The 15,632-nt window shown below is 40.7% G+C and overlaps 1 protein-coding gene across 1 annotated transcript in view; it reads left to right on the top strand.

The window, feature by feature from the left end:
• The first annotated feature begins 237 nt into the window (after positions 1-237).
• Positions 238-15,632, top strand: part of LOC111648297 (dual specificity calcium/calmodulin-dependent 3',5'-cyclic nucleotide phosphodiesterase 1C-like) — a 102,345-nt gene continuing 86,950 nt past the window's right edge. Inside the window, exons 1-3 of the mRNA XM_023398146.1 lie at positions 238-322; positions 2,809-2,859; positions 2,989-3,148. Coding sequence (XP_023253914.1) covers positions 238-322; positions 2,809-2,859; positions 2,989-3,148 — 296 coding nt within the window. The remainder of the gene's footprint in view (positions 323-2,808; positions 2,860-2,988; positions 3,149-15,632) is intronic.

The raw sequence follows: 15,632 nt of genomic DNA, 5'->3' as shown, positions 1-15,632 counted from the left end.
ACATATACTGTATACAATATACTGTAAACTTCAGGCAGCAGAATTCCTCCTGAACACGACTGCTCTAAGCTCAGCTGCATTTTCAGCCTTCAGCAGGACTATAAGCACTGCCTAGGTTACAGCTTCTCAGGGGGAACAGCCTCTGTGTTCACTCCTCACCTGGGAAACAGTGCTCTGCTCTCTCCACACTCATCCACTGAGAGAAAGAGAGAAGAGGAGTGCACATGAAGAGCTGCAATGACAGAACCAACATCGAAGAAACAGGGATTTAAAAAGTGTCGGAGTGCCACTTTCAGCATTGATGGCTTCAGCTTCACCATCGGTAAGAGACTGTTACAGTGTGTGTGTGTGTGTGAGAGAGAGAGAGAGAGAGAGAGAGAGAAAGAAAGAAAGAGACAGAGAGCTTGGTGCTATTGTGTTGCTGAACAGATTGTGTTCTTTACTTAATGTTTATCATATTTGAATTGGTGCTCACTTTCCTGGTACAATTTGCTCCATGTATAGGTTATCTTCTTTCTTTGCTCCAAAAGAAAAAAATGTATAAACTGGGGGCCCATTCAAGTCATTCAATTTTATCCTCTGTAATACATTATATAGCAAAAGTAGCCACCCCTGTCCACATATTTTAGTGCTCTAGTGTACTTTTCATTTGTGCCCAAATGGAAATAAAAAGAGGGAAATGTTAATGTTTTAACATACAGTGATTTTGGACAGTAGTGTTCTTCCAACTGTGATATCACCCATAAATTTAACAATAGTGTTTGAATTGTGGATGGGTTGACAGTCATGCATGAAGGGTGCATAAAGAAGGGGGCTTAGCGCACAGCCCTGGGGGACACCATTGCTCAAAGTGAGTGTGGGGATTTGTGTTTGCCCAGTCTGACATACTGGGGGCAGATGATGAGGAAATTCAGTATCCAGTTGGTCATGCAAGGAGTTAGTACGAGTGTTTGGTATGACAGTATTAAAAGCCAATCTGTAGTCAACAAAGAGCACCCTGATGTAGGTGTTGTGTCTTTCCAGGTGAGAGAGAGCTGTATAATAGCCACAGATAGCGTCCTCAGTCAATTTGTTTGATCAGCTGGGACAGTATCTTTGACATGGGTGAGGTTAACAGAAGTTTTTTGACAACAGGCATGATGATGGTGGATTTGATGCATAAGTATAGAGTGTTTGAAAATGTGTGTGAATACCTCTGCTGGCTGATCGGCACAGGGCTGGAATTCACGCCTTGTGGAGGTCTGTGTGTGCACCAACATTTTGAAACTGTCTCAGAACACTACTATAAATATATATATATATATATATATATATATATATATACACATACATACATGGTATATGTCTGTAGTCACATTTGTAGAATAAGACTCATTCAACTTTACAGCATGTGTATGTGTGTGTGTGTATGTGTGTGTGTAAGTGTGTCTGTGTTTACAGGTTGCTGTCTCTATGGGAACCGGAAGAGACAGGAAATGACTGTGACATAATTTTCACTGGTGCAAATAAATGTCAGTGTGTGTTGTCAGTTGCTAGGGTGCTGAGCTCAGGGAGCCATTATCACTAATAAAGTGGCCTCTGCCACAGAGTGTAATCTGGCTGTTCATTATCTCCTTCCTTTACTGATTCCAGATGTACTCCCCATCCACACACACACACACACACACACACACACACACACACACACACTGTACCTATTCATCCTTTTCGCTGTCTGGGTGCCTTCCATCAAAAATTTGAGGTGTCAGATGTCCATTTGCGTCTTAGATCTGTCTATATTTATTTTGTTACAGAAGACATTAATTTACTTATTCTTCAGTATTCAGGTGTAACATTATTTCAGAATCTGAATTGGTTTAGTGGTGATTTTATCGTATCCTTTGCCTAAAATATCACAACCACCAAGGATACTAAATAAACTGGATGAAACCTTATAGGATATGTGGTTACTATTTACAATTGCCAACAAGTTAAGTTTAAGAGTGCAGCTTTAATTTGTCAATTCACTCACATACAGTCCTGCACACCCTCACAAGTTTTAAGGTACAGTATCTGGCTGATTAGACCTTTGCATAGGCTGAAGTGGAGCACAGGTATCCTGGGAATGTACCAGTACTGAAACTGAATGTACTAGTATGGATAATAAAGGTGTAGGTTGTCCCCCTTTAACAGGTGCCATAGGAGTGTCCTGATTGGTTTGACTGTTTTCGGACTTTTGGAACGTGTTTGAACTCTTTGTTTGGACTTTTGGTTTATTTCCTGTTTTATTTTGAAGTAACTTTCCTTGTGTGTCTAATGTTGTTTTACCTTTCTTTGTCTTGATTTTCTGCCCTGCCCTAATGTGTTTCACCTGTGTTCAATTACCCTTGCCTCCCTTGTGTATTTAAGTCTTTGTCTTCCCCTCTGTCTTTGTCAGTTTCTCTTTTGTGAGGCTAATTTTTGTTCCTGGTCAATTCCCCTGATTTTTCCTCATGTTCTTGAGTTTTGCCAGTATATTGGACATTCTAAGTTCTGCTTACCAGTTCCTCAGTTTTTGCTTATCTTTTGTAATTAAATTACATTTTGTACCAACCAGCTTTATGTTCTCGTCTGCCTTTGGGTCCACAAATCCTTTACACCATAACAAGGAGAGGGTGGGGGCTGTCAATCAAACACAATCTGTACACTCCAACACAGTCCCAAATAAATGAAAATTGTATGGCTGAATTGTGATTGTTTTATATCTTACATACATAATCCTTTAACCTTCTGATTTACATTACTACTGAGGTAATTAAATGACAGAAATTTTAATTCTTCTCTATACAGTTGCCAATGAGGCGGGAGAAAGCAACCGTTGTCCACTGGCCCACTTTGCACGTAAGTTCACCAAAGTCTCAGTTGTCTCAATTTCAGGTTCAACTCTGGAAATTCAGCCATTGTTATCATGAGATGGTGTTGTTGAACAGAAATGAAAAGCAAGCAAAGGATGTTTGTTTGTATATCCAGGCTCACGGTCCCAGAATGCACTATGCACTGCTGTCACAGCTGGCGTTGGTATCACTGATCACAAAGGAATCCTGATCAGCTCTCCAGGTGCTGAAGAGATCCTGGCTGATGAGCTGCCAATCCCTGATTCACCTGACGCCATGGAGAAGACTGCTATCAGGTCTCACATACACACAAAAAAACCCAACACACATTTACTCCGAAAGAAACACATAAACTGGCGTTTGTTTTTCCTTATAATTATTTACCTTATCTGCTATATACTGTAAATGTATCACTTACAGTTACCATATGAAGTTGTAATCAAGGGAAATGTGTTGCAGCCTCACACCTTACTTAATTTGAAAATAATCAAAAGAGTGATTACAAAAAAGATTAGTCTTATGCCACACTAGTGGCTCTGCAAAGCACAGCACTCATAGACATATACTGTATACATAGACATTGCATTGGTCGTTTCAGCCCCTTGCTGTGATATGTCAATTTTGCTGCCATATTGGATCGGACAAGACTGGTCTGTAAACAATTATGAGTAATGGAGGAGCTGTGGTTTTTTGGGATAAAAAACACTATAACATATTTCATAAGGAGGAATGTGTATCAACGTTGGGTTTTACATGAACTGAATGACTTAAGTGGTGGAAAATAATTTAATGTACATGAAGTGAACAGAAAGCTTTTTACGTAAATACGCACATAAATGACCTCCTCAAATTGGCCAAGTTTTGCAATCTCTGAACAGTGCCCACCCCTGGCTCAACAAATACACAAATAACTTTTACTCCACATTAGACAGAGTAATATGGTGTAAAAGTGAGAGCATGCATAACTTGTAATTTTTAGGCGAAAAAACAGCATTTGCGACTCATAGTGGAAGATTCGAGCAGTTGTAGTTAATCGCTTGTGTTTGTGCTCCAAAAATATCCTGGAGAAAAGATGTATTTGCCAGAAAATATTCTACAGGTGTGTTAACATACTGATTGGCAGATGTATATATTTTGTCTATGATTTCACACTGTTTGATATGGGTATATAAATGTGTTTTGCACCACATTTACTGGAGCACCTGTATCAAAAATGCAAATTTATGATTTTCTTCATTTGTGAGGAACAGGATTTGTGCACTTACAGTGAAGAATTTGAGAAGGTGTAACTGTTGTGTTTCTGGGCGAGAAAAAAAATCGACAAGTATACAACTCCTAAATATTCAAACGATGCGCTTGCAGCAAGTCCACATAACTCGTAGTTTTTTGCAATATATTTGTATATATTAGTATGTTTTTTGTCGATTGATTTTTTTTTTTTTTATTCTACGTCGTTTCATCTGACAATGGAGAAAGTAATGTACACAGAGGAAGAACTCCTGCCTTTAAAGTTTACCAGATATGGAGTTAAACATCCCATACCGGCTGAGCTGAAGAAGCTGTACCGAGGATGCAGAGCCGGGGCTAAGCTAAACGCTAGGAGATGGGGATATAAGTCTTTTCTACCATCGATCCTCATGGGAAATGTCAACTCCGTGGCTAACAAGTGTGATGAATTGGAGGCACTTGTGAAGAACCAGCGAGCATATCGTGAGTGTAGTCTCATGTTTCACGGAGACCTGGTTAAACGACAACACGGGATATTGAACTGTTGGCCGTTGGTCTGAGACCGTACTATGTACCAAGAGAGATCTCACACATCGTCGCCATTGTTGTTTACATTCAACCATGAGCAGAGCCTGCAATCGTGTGTGACGTCATCCACTAGATGGTTGCGAGAGTACAGACCCAGCACCCTGATGCATTCATTGCAATATCGGGGGATTTTAACCATGTCACTCTCACCTCTAACCTGTCTGGCTTCACTCAGTATGTTGACTTTCCCACAAGGGAAAATAAGACACCGGATCTGTTGTATGCAAATGTCAAGGAGGCCTACACTACTTCAGCTCTTCCACCACTTGGCAGATCAGATCATAATCTGGTTTTTCTTCAGCCTTCTTACAAGCCCTGTGTACTGAGGCAGGCAGCAACCACCTGCTCATTCAGGAACTGGACCCCGGAGGCCAGTGAGTGTCTAAAACACTGTTTTGAGTGCACAGATTGGAATGTCCTGTTGGAGTTAAAGGAAAATGATAAATGCAAGGACCCTAGCCTTGATAGAATGGTTGAAAGTACCATGGAATATAATATATCTGTATGGACACTGTAATACCAGCAAGGACTGTACACTGCTTTCCAAACAACAAACCCTGGATCACCAGTAACATCAAGACCCTCATCAACCAGAAAAAGGAGACCTTCAGGGATGGAGACAGGGAGAAGCTCAGGTGTGTGCAACATGAGCTGATGAGGAGATTACAGCAGGCAAAGGAGGACTACAAAAAGAAAGTGGAGAGGAAGCTGCAGCACAACAACACCAGAGAGGTACAGCCAGTCAACATCAGGTGATGTCGACAAGGCCAATGATTTCAACCTATTCTACAACAGGTTTGACAAAGCCTCAGATAAATGCTACAGACTGGTGGCACTCACATCACACATAATGAAGACCCTAGAGTGGCTGCTTCTCAACCTTCTAAAGCCACAATTTGAACATGCACTACACCCCCTACAGTTCGCCTACAAAGAACATATTGGAGTGGATGATGTCGTCCTTTACATGCTTCACCGGGCCCATTCTTAATTGGATGAGCCAGATAGTTACAATAGGATTATGTTCTTTGATTTCTTATGTGCATTTAACACCATCCAACCCCCCATTCTTAAAGACAAGCTGGAAGGGATGGGGGTGGAGCCCTGCTTCACATCCTGAATAGTAGATTACCTGGCAAGATGACCACAGGCTGTCAGGCTGGGTAACTGTGTCTCAGGGACAGTGATGAGTAGCACTGGGGCTCCACAAGAGACTGTTCTGGCTCTGTTCCTGTTCACCCTGTATACGGCGGACTTTAAATACAACTCTGAGTCCTGCCACATCCAGAAATACTTGGATGACACAGCTATTGTGGCGCGTATCAGGAATGGGCAGGAGAAGGAGTACAGGGATCTGATGATGGCCTTCAGTGAATGGAGCGACAAGAACTGCCTCCTTCTGAACAGAACCTTCTGACTTTTGGAGGTCTAGACCCACCCTTCAGCCAGTCAACATTCAACGGAAGGACATTGAGGTGGTGCACACTTACAAATATGTAGATGTGCACCTGGACAGTAAGCTGGATGGGTTCCTGAACACGGATGCCATATACTGGAAGGGGAAGAGCCGGCTCTTTTTGCGCAGTGTACTTTTTTACGCTGCAGTCTGCTGGGACAGCAGCATGTCCGACATAAACACAAAGAGACTGGACAAGCTGGTAAAAAAGGCTGGATCTGTGCTTGGCAGGAATCTGGACTCACTCAGGACTGTTGTGGAAAGACGCATGCAACGTTAGATGGAGGCCATCTTGGACAATACCAACCACCCTCTCCACAACATTTTGGCAGGACAGAGAAGCAGCTACAGGTGCAGCAAACGTCTCATCTCACTGCGCTGCAGAACAGAGAGGTTGAGGAGATCCTTTGTTCCCACTGCCATCAGGCTATACAACACCTCAGCCAAAGGAAGTGGACAAATCTAATTATTATTGTTTATTTATTATCAACTGTTAATATTATCATTATTATAATTATTATTATTATCATCATCAATGAGCTAATTGACACATGAATTAATAAATTATGAATAAAGTATCTATCTATCTATCTATCTATCTATCTATCTATCTATCTATCTATCTATCTATAATAGTTATAAAGACATTCTGTTACCGTGTAGGATGCTGGTAGTATGGTTGCATGAAAAATATTGTCTTGAAATTACATTTACAATTACAGTTACATTTCAGCCATTCTATAGGGCGAAGATCTGGGATCAACCTAATACTGTCAGTGCTGAAACACAGGCTTGGACTCAAATGCAGACTCAGACTCAGTTCAATAAGCAGTCCTTTTAATCAAACGAGGTCAGTACACAGGTGATAAGAAGAAAGGCAACAGTCTCCACATCAGCAGGCAAGAGGCAAGGTCAAAAGGCAAAAAACAGGTCAGGAAACTATAGGCTCTAGAAAAACTCACAGGGGAATTGTTGGAACGCTGTCCCAAAGGAACAAGACAAGCTGGCACAGAAGGAAGGGGACACTAAGACTATATACTTAGGAGGAGGGGAGACAATGAGACACAGGTGCAGCACATTAGGGCAGGGCAGTCAATCACACACAAGGAAGTAAAGGACCTGAAACGAGACGAGGTGAGTTTCAATATAAAACAGAAAGTACGAGACAAAGAACACTAGGAGAAAGAAAAAGGTAACTAAATATCCAGACGGGGCGTTAGAAATACATAGAAACATCACATGGGTTACAGAATAGTAATGTGCTTGCAATGCAATAGCATTGGAGGCATATATTATTATTTTGCATATTTATTAGTGTGAATACTGCAGCATTGTTATTCAAATCTTTAATGGTGGGATTGCTGGGAGCTTCCGGTTGGGGCACACAGGGAATGGCAGCATAGAGAAACCTCTCCTGAACAGCGAGATATTTTACACGCCCCTGAAACTCTGAATTTTTTATTAGACTTATGATAGCTGCATTAAAGGGGTAACAATGTCGGCCAAGGCAAAAAAAGACGTAAAAGAAAACAAAAATACACGGCAGACAGGAGCACAGAGTGAGACGACTAGCGCTAGCTCTAACGAAGACACGGCTAATCTGGGACTGATTCTCAAGGAACTGAGAGATTTTCGGCAAGATAACAAGATTCAACTCGAAGATATTAAAGAGGAAATAACCAAAACGAACACGAGACTCGAGGAGGCTGAAGAGCGAATTATGAAAGCTGAAGAAAGAATACAAAACACAGAGGATATCATGTCAGAAATGCTAAAACTCCAAGCTCAAATGGAAGCTAAAATAACCGAACAAGAGAGCCGCTCAAGACGAGAAAATATCCGCCTATACGGGATTCCTGAAGGGGCCGAAAAGGACTCGCCAACCATAGTTGAGTTTGTGTAAAAATTGTTTGGGGATAACCTCGACATAACAGACACCGCCACCCTGCAAATAGAGAGATCACACCGCGTACTTGGACATCAGCCTCCACCGCATGCACAGCCAAGGTCCATCGTCGTGGAGTTCTCCAGCTTCAGAACTAAAGAAATGATCATTTGCAAAGCTTGGCAGAAAAAAGGGCTGATATGGCAAGAAAACTGAATCAATGTCGACAACGACTACCCTCCACGCATTCTCCAGAAGCGGAAAGAATATGCAGAAGTCAGAAAAACTCTGAAGAACCGAGGCATACAGTTTCAAACTATGTTTCCAGTCAGGCTCAAAGTTAAATATCGGGAAGGAATCAAGATTTACGAGACTGTGGAAGAGGCAATGCAGAATATGGCTAAGAGGGGCTTCATCATCAGACCTCCAGAGACCATGATGGAGCAGCTACAACACCTAGGCTGGCGGAGGAGCAGACGAGCCTGTCAAACGGACGAGAGAACACCGTCCTCGATAGAGAAGCTACAAGTGCTCAGAAGATATCCCCCACCTGTAAACATGGACAGTGGTTAGTAGCGACAACATTTCTCCTAAGAGATTCACTCTCTTTGGTATGGTCATATTTGACTGTTTTGCCGAGTTAGAAGAAAAGTGAATTTCTGTGCCTTTAACGACTAGACAATAGTAATTGAATAAGCATTGGGATAATCATGGACATGGACGTCATATCACAGGGCCCCTCCACTCTGTTTGGAGTGGGAGGTTTTCCTTCAAAGCCACTTATTACCATCAGGTTTAAGGTCATAAGTAAGACCTGCAACGTGGAAGAACTTGTTGTTTTTTTGTGTTTATTCTTTATTTTCATTTTTCTTTAATGTTCAGTATTTGTTTATGCTGTTCAGGGGATGTTCCGCACTCAAATGAAGGAGATGATTATTGATATAACTTAGTCGCAAAGCATAAGATTAGCTTCCCATAATGTTAATGGGATACATAACCCAGTCAAGAGAGGGAAAATTCTGTCTAAACTTAAGAAAGACAGAGTCCAAGTAGCCTTTCTCCAAGAAACACATCTTAATGAAACTGAGCATGCTAAATTAAACAGAATGGGCGTTAAGCATCTATACTCCTCTTCCTACAAATCTGGACACAAAAGAGGGGTAGCTATACTGATATCAAGAGGGGCGAACTATGAACACATGTCAGAACTCAAAGACCCAGAGGGCAGGTTTGTAATGATAATAGGCAAACTGGACGGTATTACTGTTACTTTCCTAAATGTGTACGCTCCCCCAGGTAGTGACTGGATGTTTTATAGGAAAATGTTTGATCTGATTGTAACAAAAGCACAAGGGGTTGTTATCTGCGGTGGAGACTTTAATATGCATCTGAATCCAAAACTAGATGTCTCTAGCTGTAAGTCAGAAACAAAACTTATAAATAAGAGAATCCTTGCTTTGATGAGGGAGCTGGGAATTGTAGATATATGGAGGGATTTATATCCCACTAGTTGGGACTACACTTATTACTCCCCACCACATGCAGTTTACACTAGAATAGATTATTTTCTTTACCTTCAACAAAGACTTGCATATGATAGAACGATGTGATATAGGTTGTATGACTCTTTCGGACCACAGTCCTGTGTTCTTATCTGTGAGCTTGAACAGGGGGCAAAGATCTACCTCGTGGAGACTAAATTCAAATATATTGAATAATCCACAGACCAAGGGATACCTGACAAGAGAAATAAACACATTCTTAGAGATAGATGATAACGGGGAAGTGACGCCAGTTATCCTCTGGGACACACTTAAAGCAGTTATATGGGGAAAGATCATTGCCACCACCTCACACATGAAGAAGTTAAGAAGACAAAAACTTCAAGATCTGGAGAGTAAATTAAAGCATCTGCAAAGGGTCCACATTGAAACATCAGACAACAGGGTGAAACAAGAAATGAAAGAGATAAGGCATGAGATAGATGAAAGGCAATGGAACTTCTGTCATACAAACTAAGAAAACAGCAAGCAGATAATACCATACCTGAGATACGAAACCCAGAATCTGGGACAATTGAACAAAGGCTAGAGAAAATCCAAGAGAGTTTTGAAAGGTTTTGCAAAACACTATTCTCAACCGCAAATTGATAACGCCTCCCATATTGACTCTTTTTTGGCCTCTCTTGAGTTACCCTCCATCTCTGTAGAACAAAGTACAGGATTGATATCCGAAATAACAAGTGAAGAATTAAATTGAGCTATCTCCAAATTGAAGGCAAACAAGTCACCAGGCCCAGATGGTTTCACTGCGGAATGGTATAGAACTATGCGAGAGAAGCTGATCCCAACACTATTGGCGTCCTTCAACTGGGTTTTAAAGGAAAAGAAAATTCCACCTTCATGGAGGGAAGCAATAATTTCATTAATTCCTAAAGAAGGAAAAGATAAACTTGAGTGTGGTAGTTTTCACCCTATTAGTATACTAAATGTAGACTATAAACTTATTACATCAATACTGGTGTGCAGAATAGACAAGATTCTACCTAAATTAATCCACTCAGACCAGACTGGTTTTATTAGACACAGACAAACACAAGATAATTTGAGAAGGACCCTACATATTATTAACCATATCAGGCAACAAGGCACCGAGGCAATGCTTATAGATCTAGACGCAGAAAAGGCTTTTGACTCCGTCAGGTGGTCTTTTTTATATAAAGTAGTAGAAAAATTTGGTTTCCACAAGTGTATTATTGAGACATTTCAAACTCTATATGATAGCCCCTCTGCAAGGATTAAAGTTAACGGTGCCTCATCAAAACCCTTCGTATTAGAACGCGGAACAAGACAGGGGTGTCCAGCCTCCCCTCTGCTTTTCGCTCTGTTTATTGAACCTCTGAGTCAGTGGATAAGGCAGAATCATAACATTAAAGGAATAAACATAGACTCAGAAGAAGATAAACTTGCATTATTTGCTGATGATGTCCTAGGATACCTCTCACAGCCCACTCTAACCTTCCCTAAATTGGTGGATCTCCTGGAGGAATATGGCGATATTTCATGATACAAATTGAATGTCCAAAAGACTCAAGTGCTTACATTTAATTATGAACCGCCTGATTATTTGGTGGAGAAGTATCATTTGAAGTGGGATGAGGACTGCATAAGGTACCTGGGCATTAATTTACCCAAGGATACCTCAAAACTATTTACTTTGAATTATGGTCCCTTAGACATAAACATTAAATCAGTTATACAACGATGGAGCCTCATCCCATTTCTGAGTTTGAATTCCAGAGTAGAATCTGTAAGAATGAATGTACAACCGAGACTGTTATACCTTTTTCAGACTCTCCCAGTCGAAATACCCACTAAACAGTTCAAGGAGTGGGACAAATTGATATCAATATTTCTATGGCAAGGCAAAAAACCTAGGATCAGATATAAAACATTACAGCTACACAAGGAATGTGGAGGTATGGATCTTCGTTGTCTGCGTGACTACTATGCAGCCCAACTAAGACCTTTAGTGTTCTAGTGCACTCCATCATACTCTGCAAGATGGATAGACATCGAGCTCAAAATGAGTCGAGGGATTCCATTAGCAGCTATAATACCAGACAATAATTTAATAAACAGTATGTTAGAAAATAATAATCCCTGGGTCAATATAACACTGAAGATGTGGCAGAAGACAGTAAAACTCTGCAATATGGAAAAGGCTCTAAGAATACTGAGATGGTGTGCATTTGATACTGATTTCTCTCCAAATAAGTTAGATGCCAGATTTAAGACTTGGAATAAAATGGGCCTCTCAAACTATTCCACCTTGGTTCATAAAGGGACATTTAAGACCTTTGTATCATTACAGCAAGAGCATGGCCTACAGTGTCAGGATTTTTATAGGTACCTCCAGGTTAGACACCACTTTAACGAAAACATTGCTGGGACAAAGGAGTTGGAAAAGACAGGTGTGTTAGAAGTGTTTAAAAAAAGCAAGCAGTTCATCATTATGTACTAAGGTTGTATCTAAACTGTACCATGGGCTACGCCAAGCCAGCTCTCACAATTCATTGTATATCAAACAGAAATGGGAAAAGGAATGTGGTCTCTCACTTTCCTCAGACGAGTGGAAAAGAATATGTATATTACAGTGGCAGACAACCTGCTCAAATACATGGCGAGAATATAGCTGGAAAAACTTGTCAAGATTTTTCATTACACCTTTGCAACAACGAATGCTAATACCAAACACAGGTTGGTGGAGAACTTGTGGAAACAGTGAAGCCAATCACTTCGATATCTTTGGGAATGCCCAGTCTTAACAGTATACTGGAGACAAATACACTGCCATCTGGAAGCTATCTTTGGGGTAAACATACTCCATAGGTTTAACACTTTGTTTTTAGGGAATATTACTTTTGACGGATGGGACTATGGAGATAAAAAAGTACTGCTTATACTCTTGGCTGCAAGCAAAAAGAGTATTTCAAGAAGGTGGTTAAAACCAGATCCTCCCACCATAGAAGAATGGTTAGATATGACTCGTGATATATATGCTAAGGAGAAATTGTCTTAGTCTCTTAAAATACAAACTGAGAAATTTTACAGGATGTGGTCTAAATGGACTGGTTATGTTAAACACATAAGATCAGACTTTTGCTGATTAATAATCTTTTTTGTTACGGTGTAATTTTATGTTTAATTTTATTTTTAAGAAATGTGAAGTGTGGAACCCTCATGTTCAAATTGTTCTTGTTATGAGAATACTGAAATGTTTAAAATTCATGGCCATAATAGAAACTGTTTGATATAATGATCCCCAAGGACTCTCTCACCAAAAGGGATAAGTTTATTTCCTTTTTCTGTGTTGAAATGTACAACTCATGTATATATATAAAAAAAAAGAAGAATAAGAAGTGATGTAAGAATAATGTTTGTAATCTTGTGGCCTCAATAAAAAAAAAATGTAAAAAAAAAAATGGTGGGATTGCTGAAAGAAGAAATCACACTTCATGTTGTTGTCAGGTCGGAAAACGATCATTCCATTTATAAGTTTTATTAGTTTGTTATTCAAATCTTTATTATTATTAGTGTGAATGCTGCAGCACTATTGTTATTCAAATCTTTATATTTTGTTCTTACTACTCCTTCATACTTTTTTTTACAAAAACAATTTTTAACTAAACTATTAAAACGTTCAGCTTGTTCTGTAGATTACTGGATGTATACAACTTTTTTTCAACTATTTATAACTTTCAAAATATTAAGCTTTTTCTGAATTTCTTTTGCCATTCAAATGAATGGAGAGACTGTTCGAATCCTTGATAGCTTCAGCTGCTTTGAGCTGCAACTACTATGAATGAAGCATCCCACTATATGTTGTTGTCAGGTCAAAAATGTTTCTCTTTATTATTGGAAACAATTGGCTGTTAATTTCATTTTGAAATCTAACTGACTTGACATTACATATATTGTAATTGGTGGATTACTTTTGGAGCTCATTGTGATTGGTCGATTACCTTCTCCTCTGTGGTGTTTATCAACCACTTCTCTGACATTTCTGTCAAAGTCCAATACAGACTGCTCCAACATTAAATACAGAGAGGCATACAAACAGATAAACAAGTAGCAGACAGACAGGCAGATAGATAGACACACACATAACCAGACACACACACACACACACACACACACACACACACACACAGAGACAGCTCTTTACAAGGTAGTAGTCACAGAGGGTGATACCAGTTCAGACTGGACAGAACAACAGGAAATACAGCAGCAGACATATTGAATTTAACATGCTCAACTGGTGTTATACTCGCGATCCTCCTTTTACTTTCTTTCGTTTGTTAACTACTCTTGCATACTTATACATAGAAACACCAGCATACAACATAGAAGTGGCAACAGTTTCATAGTGACATGTCATCTGCCAACAACCTATTAATAAAAATCGATACCTACCAAACACCAAAGTGGCTTTGTTTCATCTTTTAAGGAGTGGGTGGCCTTCTCCGTCCGGCTGAAAACCACTCCTAGGAGGTCACAAACTCATTTTGTTGGCTGCTGGTGATTGCACCTCTGGAGTTTCACCTGGTTCACTTCCACTCCCTCACCAATGAGAACATTGAAATTTAGAAAAAAACCCTTAGCTGACAAGGATTCAGTGTTATTTTGTGTCTGCTAAATAACATATAATGTAGTGTAATATGAAAATGTAAACCCTCATGGCTGTGTGTGTGTGTGCGCGCGTGTGTTTGTTTGGAGAATTAGCAGTGGATGCTCTCTCTCACACTCAAACTGTTACTTTAGATGAGGTCTTAATAGAACAGTCTTGTAAAAATCCTTTTGTTGTCTTTTGAGTGTCTTGGGGGGCCTGTTGAGAGGAGCAAGGGATGGTGGCTTGTTGTTGTACTGAGATGGTGGAGGCGTTTCTCACCTCAGTGAGCACATTCTTCATGTGTAAAAGAAAAACATAAACAGTAACACTCTTATAGGTTAATTTAAAGATATTTTTTACAAATTATAAAATCTTTGCTTTACTGGATAAATTGCATGGGGTTGTTCTAAGCAATTCCATGCTAGTGTAGCAGTATGGGCCTGCAATCTTGCTGCCACGTTAATTGGTGCTGCAGAATCAGCCTATCTCTGCTAGGGGGCGCAGTCTATAAAGGTGGGTGGTTGTGTAGTGGGAGCCCTCTTGCTCTGAAGCTCCTGGGTGCCCTGCCCTTTCCCTAATCACGGTACCTGTTCATCTCACCTGATCGCCTCACAGCCGGGTCGCCCGGCTCGCTGCTCCCTGGTATGTTGTAGTCTCACGCTTTGTTGCGCTGTTTTCACAGTTTTGTGGTTGCCATCAAGGTTGGCTTTTGTCTTTTAAATACAGTTCTTCGTTGGGAGTCTTCCCTCTCCTTCATCGGACTCGATCGGTCCTGGGTATTTCTCTCACGTGTCTCCTCGCGTGTGCCGCAGCGGAGACCGATCAGCTGTGACCGATCAGCTGTGACCTGTCACGTCGTGGCTGAGCCACTGTGGCTTGGGTGTTTCTCCTCCTCACCTGTGTGACGCTCATTCAACTCCGACGGTATGTTTGTGTGCTGACGGCAGTTCAAGCCACTGTCATAGGTACGGTGTGGCTTTTAAATATCTCTTTTCATGACAGGTTAAATATGTGTGCGATCGGCGTCTGCCAGCACTAACTCTCCCACGTGATTGCTGTCGGCTGGCTGCTGTTTTGCCTGTTGTTTTGTGTGGCTGTGAGAACCCAATCATCCGGCCTGCATCCAACGCTAACCCATCGACTGTGCTGTTCCGGCAGTAAATTGGTTAATGTTTTCTTACCCTGGTGCCCCATGTATGTGTAACCAGGTGTAAGAAGCACAGACAGTTAAATGAGTACAATAAAAGGACAGAGAGAGTGTTTATTCTCTTTTTCTTCATTTGATTACATTGAAGTGTTAAAAGTGTTAAAAGTCCCATTGTATTTGAATGCACCACTCAGTTCACGCAACTCCAGGTGGGGGGTACCTAGCCTTCCACGGCCAATCAGAGGCTACGCAGGTTACGCTCAGCCTGTTGGATTAGAGAAGGAGTGCAAGCGCGTTGTTCATCCG

The sequence above is a fragment of the Seriola lalandi genome, unplaced genomic scaffold (genome assembly GCF_002814215.2).
Source record: "Seriola lalandi dorsalis isolate HSWRI2012SDOR001 ecotype SW California unplaced genomic scaffold, Sedor1 jcf7180002054972, whole genome shotgun sequence".
In the NCBI taxonomy this organism is placed as follows: Eukaryota; Metazoa; Chordata; class Actinopteri; order Carangiformes; family Carangidae; genus Seriola; species Seriola lalandi.
This window is presented reverse-complemented; position numbering and strand designations above follow the sequence as displayed.